This window comes from Taudactylus pleione, unplaced genomic scaffold (assembly GCF_031769625.1).
Source record: "Taudactylus pleione unplaced genomic scaffold, aTauple2 ptg000685l, whole genome shotgun sequence".
NCBI classification, from domain to species: domain Eukaryota; kingdom Metazoa; phylum Chordata; class Amphibia; order Anura; family Myobatrachidae; genus Taudactylus; species Taudactylus pleione.
In genome coordinates this window covers 2,160,460-2,173,068 of record NW_028285087.1, presented here as the reverse complement: position 1 = coordinate 2,173,068, position 12,609 = coordinate 2,160,460, and the positions used below count along the sequence as shown (strand labels likewise).

At 46.3% G+C, this 12,609-nt stretch overlaps 1 protein-coding gene across 1 annotated transcript in view; it reads right to left on the bottom strand.

Annotated features, from left to right (window-relative positions):
- Window positions 1–12,609, bottom strand: part of LOC148477858 (transient receptor potential cation channel subfamily V member 6-like) — an 86,055-nt gene that overhangs the window by 62,497 nt on the left and 10,949 nt on the right. The window contains exon 3 of the mRNA XM_088456097.1: window positions 7,621–7,718. Coding sequence (XP_088312223.1) covers window positions 7,621–7,718 — 98 coding nt within the window. The remainder of the gene's footprint in view (window positions 1–7,620; window positions 7,719–12,609) is intronic.

Below are 12,609 nucleotides of genomic sequence, written 5' to 3'. Positions count from 1 at the left end.
TGTCAGCACCCTTACTGTCTCCCCAGCCAGCACCCCTACTGTTGCTCCTGTCAGCACCCCTTCTGTCTCCCCAGCCAGCACCCCTTCTGTCTTCCCAGTCTGCACCCCGTCTGTCTCTCCAGCTCTGAAGTGTTTCCCTAACCCCAGCCAGTCCCCCTCTGTCTCTCCAGCCTGCTTTGCCTCCATCTCCACTCTTCAGCCCTAGCCAGTACCCGCATCTGCATAACATGGCAATTAACTTCTTCTGTTCAGGCTGCTCCTCATGCACCAGACTCGCAATAAAAATAAGAAAAACTTTCTTGCACGCCTGCAGCAGTAGGAGTGGGTCCCTTCTCACGGAATGGGTATGAAATACCGCCGGCCGCATGGCCGGCGGTTCGATTCCCGTCGGCGGCAGCCCGACAGGAGCAGAGTGCGACGCAGCGGAAGCCCGACAGCGCTGGAAATCCCAATCGTGGATAGGTAAGTATCCACTAACCTAACCACCCTAACTCTCCTTAGGGATGCCTAACCCTAACTTCCCCCCCAAGTGCCTAACCCTAATCTCCCCCTTCCCTGTTACCTAAACCTAAGTCCCCCTAAGTCACGATCGTGATGCCGGGCGCCGGTCTCCCGGCGTCTGGGAAATACATCTAGATGCCCGGCATTTCACCCTTGCCGGGATAAGACAGTCAGGAAGCCGGCTGCCGGTATATAGGCAGTCGGCTTCCCGATTGCTTCCCCTTCTCACTGTATTGCATGAGGGTAGTATAACGGGCAAGTCCTCCCTCTCTGTCTGAATGTCCAGGCCCGTGGCTCCAGTCCTGGCAGCCCCCACACTGACTGCGTGTACCAAAACTTCTAAAGAGTAGAGAAATGGAGAAGTTGACAATTGTATCAACTTCAACCTACAGTATAATTTTAAAGAATGTACTTCACGCAGAATAGCTACAAGCCGATAGGTTGTTATGGGCATCTTCACTACTTTTCCTACTGTTCAATCTTTAGAAGGTTCGATACATCTCCCCCATAGGTACCCCCTCGTTCTGAGCTCCGCTTAGCAAATTTTGAATTTGTTTATTCATTTTTATATATTTTGAGACTCTGCTAACTTGTAATGATAAGACATTTTTTTCTATATCAGTTATAACCTGGATTTATCCGGATAAGTGAGTAGAGTTTAATTTTTTAGAACACCCAGATACAACCAGATTAGACTGCGTGTGAGCGAGCTGATGTACTTGTATGTGCTCTAATAAGATGGCTGCTTCTGGGAGTAGACCTGTCCAGGGATTACGGAAATAAGTTTTAAATTGTTGCATTTATTCACCCCCCCCCCACCGTGGCTGTCAATGCCGGTGCCCGGCTTACCTTCGATCGGTTAGCCGAGTGTCTGGCTCCCAGCGTAGGTCTAATGACAGGCGTCGGGATCTCGACGCCTGTCATTTGACACTTACCGGGATTAGACAGTCAGGAAGCCAGTCGGTCGGCATTACGTCCGCCTGCTTCCCGAACAAATAGAGCATCTGTCCTACACAAGTCCTTTGTCCTGTCCACATAAATCCGGAGAGCCCGCATAACATACAAGGAGGCCTCCTCTGGTGAAGAATCTGGAACCTGGAAAGAAGAAACCACAATCTCTTGATTGATGTGGAACCTGGAAATAACTTTAGGAAGGTATGTAGACCTAAAGAAACCTTGCTGTACAAGAATACACACGCCATTTTGCGAGTTGGACAGGACATTCTTTCTGACCCTTTAAACAACACATTGGGTGGAGTGGCATGTCAAAAAGATACCTTTTGAGGACTTTATAACCAGTCTCTCCTGTGTGTGGGGTACGCGGATCTTTGCACGTGGGGTGTGAAATGCTGAAAACACCTTGTCCACCCTTTACATAAAGGAGCATTGCATTCCACTTACACATTGAAATTTTTTTTTCCATATGTTATATGCTGTGCGAGGATGAAAGCCGACATCACTGAAATAACAGAACTGTGTTTGAGAAGTATAAACGAAGAATTAGAAGTATAAGGAATGTACACCTACTATTGTCTATATGCATATTCTTTTTTTTGTGTTCTAAAGTGCCCTGCTCTGGTTACCCGTTCCTTTTTGTATAGTTAGAACTTTAGAAAGGTAGCCTAGTAGCGTTCGAAGGACAGCTCTGTCCTGGTGAAAGATTAGAAATGGAGAGTGACATGACAATGCGCTCAAGTCCGACACCCTCCAGACAGAAGCTATGGCAAGAAACAAGAGTCTTCCAGGTAAGCCAACGAATGTCCACCGTGTCTAAAGTAGGGGTGAGCGGGTTCGGATTTCTGAAATCCGAACCCCCCCGAGCACCCCGATCTGAGGCCAATCCGAGTCAGGCTCGACTTTTCCTGCCTGACTCGGATCTGAAATCGAGGCAAAACGTCATCATCCCGCCTTCCGGGTCTCGCCGGTTTTGGATCCTATATAAAAGGTACCCGCGTCGGCGCCATTTTCTCACTCGGCTGTGTACAGTGTAGAGGGAGGGTGGGAGTTAGGGCTGGCTGGGCTGTGTAGTGTAGTGTAGTGCAGTGTAGTGTTGTGCTGTGCTGCTGTTGTCCATAGGGGCTGTGTCCACTCCTTTAAAGTCCATAGGGGCTGGCTGGACTGTGTTGTGCAGTCAGTGGTCCATAGGGGCTGTGTCCACTACTTCAAAGTCCCTAGGGGCTGGCTGGACTGTGTTGTGCAGTCAGTTGTCCATAGGGGCTGTGTCCACTCCAAAGTCCTGTGCAGTGTCCCAGTCCTAAAGGGGTGCTGTAGTGTTGTCCAGGGGGTGCACTGTCCATCAGGGGTGCTCCCCCCAAGTGCAAAAAAAAATAATATTTTTTCTGTGTTTGTGAATTGTGTGCGCAGTAGCCGCACGTGCATCAACAAAGTAGTGCCAAGCGTGCGCCTGTGTCCCATAAATAAAGGGCCGGCTGGATTGACCGCTAAAGGGTGCTGTAACCCCCAAAGTGCACTCCAAACAAAATAAACAAAGGAGCAGCGCCAAGTGTGCGCCTGTGTCCCATAAGTAAAGGGCCGGCTGGCTCATTTCTTAAAGGGTGGTGTAACCCACAAAGTGCACTAGTCTCCAACAAAAATAAAAAATTATTTTCTGTGTTTGTGTGCGCCTTAGCCACACGTATATATCAATATAACATAAATGGAGGACCAAACTTTCTCCGATAAAAATAAAATAGGGAAAGATCAAGAACCACTTCCTCCTAGTGCTGAAGCTGCTGCCACTAGTCATGACATAGACGATAACATGCCATCAACGTCGTCTGCCAAGGCCGATGCCCAATGTCATAGTAGAGGGCACATACAATCCCAAATGACAAAGTTCAGGAAAATGACCTTAAAAAAAACATTTAAATCATCTGAAGAGAAACGTAAACTTGCCAATATGCCATTTACGACACGGAGTGGCAAGGAACGGCTAAGGTCTTTCCCTATGTTCATGACTAGTGGTTCAGCTTCACATGACGATGGAAGCCCTCCTCCCGCTAAAAAAATCAAACGAGTTAAGCTGGCAAAAGCACAGCAAAGAACTGTGCGTTCTAAGAAGATATCACAAATCCCCAAGGAGAGTCCAAGTGTGGTGGTGGTTGCGATGCCTCACCTTCCCAGCACTGGACGGGAAGAGGTGGCTCTTTCCACCATTTGCATGCCCCCTGCAAGTGCTGAAAGGAGCACCCACAGTCCACTTGCTGATATGCAAATTGAAGATGTCACTGTTGAAGTACAACAGGATGAGGATACTGGTGTAGCTGGCACTGAGGAGGAAGTTGGCGAGGAGGATTCTGATGGTGATGTGGTTTGTTTAAATCAGGCTCCGGGAGAGACAGTTGTTGTCTGTGGGATGAAAAAGCCGTGATGGTCATGCCTGGGCAGAAGCCCAAACATTCCACCTCTTTGGTCTGGCAATATTTCTATCCAAATCCGGACAACTGTCTTGCCATATGTACCATATGTAAAGGTGAAATTAGTAGGGGTAGGGACGTTAACCACCTAGGAACATCCTCCCTTATACGGCACCTGCAGCGCGTTCATAAAAAGTTACTGTCAAGTTCAGAAACTTTGGCTAAGACCGTAAGCAGTCCAGGGACACCTAAATCCCTTTTTCCTGTTTTATCCAAGGAATCGGTGGATGAGGAGGATGAGGACGACATCTTGCCTCCGTAGAGCCAGTTTGTGCAGGGACACATTAATTGCCAGCTTGTTTTGTGGGGGCCCAAACGAACCAATCATTTCAGCCACAGTCATGTGGCAGACCCTGGCGCTGAAATGATTGCTTTGTTAAAGTGTGCATGTCCTGTTTATACAACATAAGGGTGCGTGGGAGGGCCCAAGGACAATTCCATCTTGCACCTCTTTTTTTTCTTTGCAGTATATACTGTTTGGGGCCTAGTTTTTCAAACTGCCATCCTGTCTGCCACTGCAGTGTCAATCCTAGATGGGCCACGTGTTTGTGCCGCCCACTCGTGTCACTTAGCATATAGTCATCCAGCTACCTCGGTGCAATCTTTTGGCCATAAAAACAATATTGTGAGGTGTTCAGAATAGACTGGAAATGAAGGTTATTGAGATTAATAATTGCATAGGAGCAGAAAAACCCACAAATTCTGTGATTTAAGCTGTTTTTATGCTTTTTTTCAAAAAATACAGATCCAAAACACGGAAGGGTGGTTTTGGCAAAACCAATCCAGATCCAAAACACGAAGATCGATCCAGATCCAAAACACGAAAAGTGGCCGGTGCACACCCCTAGTCTAAAGGCTCAAAAAGGTGAAGACTGGCGGGCCCTAAGAACCAAAGACAAATTCCAAGGAGTCACCGATGGTACAAATGAAGGCTATACTTGGATGTGAATGTTGTTTGACAATTGGTTCTCCTGAGCAGACCACTGACCCCGAAAATTCCACTGACAGCACACCACCCCCCACCCCTGAAGACTTGCGTTAGTGCTAAGGAGGACCCAGTCCTGCAGCCAAAAGGGACGTCCCCTGGTCAGATGGGACCCCTAGAGCCACCACAAGAGGGAGTGACGCATGTCCTGAGAGAACAATCATCTGAGAGCTTAACTGTAGATGGGATTTGTTCCACTGGGCTATAATCTCCAACTGGAGAGGCTGGGAATGAAACTGGGCATACTCCACCATGTCAAAGATGGAGATGATACAGAAATAAATGAATTTTGGACGAAGTCCCGAAATTTACCTGTCGGGAAGAATACCCGCTGAGCCTTGGAGTCCAGCAAGGCCCCCAAATGCACCATTTACTGAGAGGGCCTCAGAGAGGATGTATTCCAATTGATGACTGATCCGTGAGCCTGGAAAAGATCCACCATGACCCAAACGTGCTCCTTGAGAACCTCCATAGAATGGGCCAGAAGAAGCAGGTTGTCCAGAGAGGGAAATATTCGGATTCCCCTGCTCCGAAGATGAGCCGTCATGACCTTCGTGAAGACACAAGGGACCGTGGAAAGTCCAAATGGCAAAGCTCGAAATTTGAAATAATCCTCCTGGACCACAAAGCTGAGGAATCGCTGGTGACCGAGATAGGATCATGGAAATAGGCATCCTTGATGTCTAAGGAGTCTATGAAGTGCCCTGGCTCCATGGCTAGAATAATGGAGCAAAGCGAGTCCATTTAACTGCTGTGAGACTTCAGGTTGAGTATCGGTCGGAAGGACCCATTCGGCTTCCAAACCAGAAACATACTGGCGTAAGAGCCCGTGTCTCGCATAGACGCTGGGAACCAGACCAATGACCCTGGAGGCCAGAAGAGAGCGAATGGACTACATCAAAGCTTTTGCTTTCTTATGATCCAAAGGTAGACCTTTGGAAAAAAACTGGGTCGGAGGATGCTCCCGAAAGGTCAACACATAACCCTGGGAGACCACTCCTTCTTATCCAGGCACCCTCCGTGGTCATCTTCCAAGTTTTGGAAAAAATAAGCCAGCCTCCCACGCTGGTGTCCCCCAAGTGGAGGTCTGCCCCATCATGCAGCACAAAAGCACCCACCTTTCTGGGAGCTTTACCCCTGGAAGACATAGTACCGAAATCCAATGAGGTCCCCACACAGAGTCAGGAACTATGATATGCCAAAAAGGGTAGAGCAATGAATGTAAATGCACAACAAAAGAGAAAAATAAGTGGGGCAATACAGAGAATGAGACTATGCAAAGTATATTAAACGTGGTCAGATGGGATGCGACAGCAGCCATGTGTACTTTAGCTGACAAGGTGTGACCGTACCATCCTACTGTGTTTTTGAAGATGAAATTTGTTCTACACATGTGCAGAACTGATTTCTTTCCGATTCCCCGGTCTCTCCTGTGTACCTGGCAATTTCTGACCGGTTTTGCTGGAAAAATCATCAGTTAAGTGGATAAACAGTCATACACACAGAAACATTCAATGCACAGTAGAAAAGGCAATAAGCGCTCAACAAACAAACCTCTGTGGTGAACAAGTTTAACTATGTGGTGCCCAGACTCCAACCTACACCCAGCGTAGAGCCTTTGTCCCCTATGGAGGAAGAAGAATTAGGTCAAAATGCAGGAAAAACTAGAGCTGCAAACACCAATCACGTTACCAGCAGAGGCGCTGACCACACTTGGGAACGACTTAGCATTCCCGGGAACTGGGTCCCGTTTGTCTCCTATAACCGATTTCAGGTTAGGGGAGCACAGACATAGACCACCACAGGATTGAAGTATAGGAGATAGCCACACCATCCGTTAGGTAGATTTACTTATATGTTTTGTTCATTGGTGCCTTCTGCAATTCCAGCCTCAGACTCAGTGTGGCACATTTTCTAGATTTCCTCATATAAGCACATTGGGGCAGATGTAGATTTGGATTTGGGAGCAAATCAAAGGGAAAAAAAAGAAGCCATTTTGCCCCTGCACAAACCATGTAGCACTACAAGGGGTGCAAACAGATTTTTTTTTTTTGCATGCAAGGTAAATACTGGCAGCTGTTGCATGTAGTCCACAAATGCTGGGCAGATTTATTATCACACTACAACTTACAGTCAACTTGGACACGCCCCTCTCAATTCTAAATCCATCACATTTTAAATATGCAACATTTTGCAAAGTTGCTCCTCTTTTATACCCTGCTCCCAGCTCTAAATCAGCCCCAATATCTTGGAGTGGATCCATCATTGGAGCTCAGTGGTTAATAAACCTCTACACACCTCGTATCAATGTTCTCAATTTTTGAGGGTCTGTGCCAATATTATGTGACACCGGAGCCTACAGGTAAAGGGGTGTGGACTCATCAGGAAGCTGAGCCGTTTTATTGGACTACGGGATTGGGGCAAGTTTTCCATTCAGGAATATTGGAAGGTACAGTAGGTAGTTCACACAAGAGGTGGGGGGGGGGAATGTATCAAGCCTTAGAAAGAGATGAGCTGGGGAAGCTTCTCAAAGCAACCAATCAGCTGCTGTCATTTATCTAGGGCAATCTATGAAATGACAGTTAGAAGCTTATTGGTTGCGTTGGTCAACTTCTCCCTTTTTCCCTCTCTCAAAGGCTTGATACATCTCCCCTAAGAAGAGGTATCTACTGGTTTGTGTAACCTCTGACCCCTAGCAATACATTTCCAGTGTCTTACCTCTTTGCAGCCGGTCAGTTGTCTTACATGCCAATAGTTTCCTTAGTGCTCTTGTGCGATTCTTTTGTGCGCAGTAAAGAAGAGGCAGCTCCTGAATTCTGCAGAAGACAGACTATTGTTATTCATGTATACGTTCCTCGGAGATATGCCATTATAGTAACACGTCCTGTGTATACATTCCTCAGAGAAATACTTATAGACCCAGAGAGGAGATTCAGTGACAACTTCGGGGGGCGGAGCCAGACTGTATACGGCATTAGGCTCCGCCCCACTTCCGGGAAAAGGCGGCGATTTGCGGGTCCGTGAGCAGGGCTGAATGACACAATTTGCATTATTTTAGCCCCGCCCCCTACTCGCGGACCCGAAAATTCCCCGTAAAATCTTCCCATCCTGCCCACTTCACTAGGAAGTGGGCAGGATGCGGGATATATGCCTACTCCTCCTGGAGTGCGGGGGGTTACCCGAAAAATCGGGATGCTCCAGCGACTTCCGGGAGAGTAGGCATGTATGCTCGGTGATATGTCATTAAAGTAGCATGTCCTGTCACTTATAGATCGCTCTCGCAGAACCTTCCCAAGCTATTATAGTACATTCGCAGTCTAAGCAGGGCATTGTACATATAGTAAAATATAGTTTGCTACATCTACACAAACTAAAACTTAGAGCAGAGATATTATTCCTGAAATAGCAGCCAATCAATTCTCTGGGAAGCAGTCTTAGGGGTCTATTTACTAAGCAGTGTTAGGAGACAGAGTGAAAAGTGATAAGGTGCCAGCCAATCAGCTCCCAACTGTCATTTTTCAAACACAGCCTGTGAGAGGACAGTTGGGAGCTGATTGGCTGGTACCTTATCACTTTTCACTCTGTCTCCTAACACTGCTTAGTAAATAGACCCCTTAATGTTTATGGCGAACTGAAGGACTCAATAATTGTGTGTTCTACTGCTATTTGCCCGTATGGCACCATATAACAACAACAACGGTTAAGTTTGTAAGGTTTTAAGAATTCATAGATGATAAACAATGGTGGTTCTAATCTACCCAATAACACGGACTTACAAATTCACTACAATACAGATATGTTATTTTAACAATTTAAATATAAATTAGAGGTGAGCAGTTTGGACATAACGGAATTTTGGGGTACCAAGTAGTACGGAGTCAAGACACATTTTGTTGCGGCAAAATCGGACTTGTCGCGAAGCAAAATGTAATTTTTCCGTAAATCTCAGATCTTACATGTTTTGGACAAGTCTCGAAGTGTAAGCTGGTTACACGTAAATTTCCCATAATTCTCAATGCTCCTTTTTTATCACATATAAGAGCGCTGTGAGGATGCTTATCTGCCTGTTGACGCTTGCGCATGTAGGCAAAGCATCGCTATTGACAGGAACAATGGAGACAAACCAGACACAAGAGAGAGACTATTTTTGCTTAAATTGGGTGCGGATTAGTAGTATCAAAGTTTACGTATGAAACTGCATAAAACAGGGTACTACCCTGGGATTTCTCAGTTCATTTACACCACAAAAATAAAATGGATTTCTAGCAGCTCAAAATAGTTTAATTGCATTTCTTTTTATACCAGATATATTCCTATTGTCACGTGTGGAGGTCCAGTAGTACATAAGTTATAGCAGCAGCATAAAACCAGGTTACTGTTGTTGTTAGACCAAGCAGTATATGAATAACCCCCCTACAAACAAACAAAAAAGAAATGTAGTTATTTACAAACCTGTATAAAAATTTTTTTAGTTATTCTTTTAAATTACCAGGTATCAGTCCCTCCTTTTCCTCTCTCTTTTTCCTCTTGTGTGGCTTAGGCATGGGAGACTGGCAGTCGGGATGCCAGCTGTCAGAAAACCGACAGCGGCATCCCGATGCTCAGTATCCCAACAGGGGCTATGTAAGTATCCTAATCTACCCCCCTCAGTGCCTAAACCGAACCCTCCCTCCTTGAGTGCCTAACCCCCCCCCCCCCCCCCGGTAGTGCCTAACCCTAACCCCCCTGTCCGCAGCATAACCGTAACCCTCCATGGTGCCTAAACCTAACCCCCCCCCCCCCCCCCGAGGCTAATAGCTAACCCGGTCCATTAAACTTAAAATCGGGATGCCGGCTGTCGGGATTCTGGCGATGGCGTCTCAACTGATGTCGAGATTCCGGCGCTGGTGTTCTGGCCGCGGGTCGGGATTCCGGTGCGGGGATTTCGACCGCCGGCATCCCGATCGTGGGTGAAATTGACTACATCTCTTTTGTGTAACTTTCGGTTTACTTGTTACAATTATAATATCAGACCGTGGTCACTTTTTGCCATTAGGGGTCCTGCTAGACATGGTACCAGAAATCCCAGGTGAAAAGTGGCCAACACAGTCATGCATCTCCAGCAACTTCCCAAGCAATACCTTCTCACTCTGAGGAGCAGATTCAACTGTTTTTTTGTTTTTTGGGCAGCGATAATTAATGTGTGCCAGCTGGACCAATTCATTTGCTTTGGACGCCCATTAATTACCGCGCTTGTATCGGCCAAGCGCACTGGATTTAGCTGCGTAAAGTGACTAAGCCTATCTGCAATTAATGCAACAGGTTTCAGCCGATTAGTAGAGGTCACGTGCCCAAGCTGACAAATTCCATCTCGATTCCATTCCTCTCCAACAGTCCCACAGCTTTATTTTATTCATTATTTATTAACAGTTTCTTATATAGCACAGCATATTCCATTGCGCTTTACAACTGGAAACAACATTAATAGAACAAAACTGGGTAGTAACAGACAGACATAAGGGTAAGAGGGCCCTGCTCGCAAGCTTACAATCTATATGGAAATAGCTGTTGATACACAAGTATAGGTGATACCAATTACATAATGGTCCAGCCAGATTGCAGAGGCTCTTGTTGGGCTGTATGACCCAGTCACACAGCAATGTTGACCTAGGGTTAGGAGGATGTGAAAGTGAAGAGAGAGAAAATATGTGAGGTTATGTGTGGACTGTAAGAAGGGATGTAATTAGATTTGGAAGCTACAAAGGTCATGTGGGCAGTTCTGGAATCTTATAAGCTTGTCTGAAGAGGTGAGTTTTCAGGGAACGCTTGAATGTAGGGAAGGTCACAGCCAAAGTCATTACTTCCCTTTGAAATAAACATTGTACCCACTTTTCACCGAACTACGGCTATGTGGACAAGCTGCACTCGTCAAGCAAAGACTACATGACCACGATAGCCCAGTGGGTAGGTGGGGATGCAGATGACATCCCGACAGCCGGGATGCAGGTGCTCACAATGCCAGCGCCGACATACCGACAGTAAGTAATGGGGTGAGGGGGAGGGTTTGGAGTTAGCGTTAGGCACTAGAGGGAGGGTTAGGCTGCGGGTAGGGAGGGTTAGGGTCAGGCACTATGGGGGATGTTATGTTAAAGATGCGAGGAGGGACGGTTAGCATACTTAGTCAGGTGTCGGTAATCTAACCCTGTTGGGATTCTGACTGCTGGCATCCTGAGCGCCTGCATCCCGTACCCAACCCGGTAGGTATGATCACCCTCAGCAGCAGCGCCAGTAGTATCATCCGCCTCCTCCTCCTGTCAGCAGAGTAGTACTAGCACATAACACCAGCTTATGCACAGGAAAGCCGCTTTGTGTGTTGCTGGCATCACAAAGAGACATAACGGTGTCAACTTGTTGCATAAACTTTGTAATGTTATATTGACATGACACACCCCATTACAACTCTCCCCTGGATTTCCCAGATCAGATAACGGAGCCAACAGTGTGCATGCAATTGGAATGGACAAATTTAAATACACTACGTGGTTTTCTCATACAATAAACTTGGTGGTTCAGAATTTCCTCAAAAGAGAGAGGTCTGTGCAGGAAATGAGGTCTGTGGCCCGGAGGCATTTTCGGCATTCATGAATGGCTTAGAGGATTGAACTATCTGCCCTATTAATCACCTAAAGTATTAACTAGGTGGAATTCAACACTTTATATGTTTGAGCCACTGGAGGAACAGCAGCGAGCCATCAAAAGCTACACATCTAAACATTATATAGGGAGAAAGGGGACATGTTACTTAACTGCAGCACATTGGAGAACTCCTTCAGTTGTCTGCAAGCTACTAAAACCTTTTTAAAGGTGTAACAAACTAAGGGGCCAAGTCATCATCAATTATGGGCCCATTACACATATGGAAACAGTAGTTTCCAAATGTTTTTTTTCTGTATTTCATCATAATGGGCCCAATGGGGCTGCCTAGCATTCAGCAAACTCTAAAAATGAATGATGTTAATTCATGAAGTCCTGCTTCTTCCTATGGGAAGGAGGTCTGAGTTGTGAAGAGATCAGAGCAGATCCCTCAGCCGCCACTGCACTGCGTGCCCTTCCGGCTATGCTCATACATGATCAGGTCATGCATGCACACTCTGCTACCTCTGTAGTATTGAACATGGGTAGAGCTGATTTTCGGAGCAGCTGTCCCAACACCGAAGATGAATCAGCCCCTAAGTGAGTTCTTACACTGCCAGCCTGACTCAGGTCATACCCCTAATTAAACTACTTGAAAAGCATTTTGGAGAAGTTTAAAGGAGGATATGATGAAAGCAAGTGATTCAGCAAAGCATGCCTAGTAGATCAATGTCTTTGATTCCTTTGCAATGACTCAAGGCTGTGCAAGGTCTTGCAAAATGATTACTACATTTTGTCAACTATACTTGATCCTGTGCACTAGGATCCAGAGTCTGCACGGAGGTCTGTCCTTTAACCGGACGTGCTTCTGCTCATGTAACTGCAGCCATCTTAGTACAGTGTAGAACGACATGGTGGAAGCTCTGGTGTAATATATATATATATATATATATATATATATATATATATATATATGCGCAAGGTGGGTCCAGGGGGGCCCACACCCTGCACCCATATAAATTAGTATATTTACCTCTCCGGAGTCCTGCAGACTGAAATCACTGGGAAATTCATGCTGCAGACATTTTCATGGGG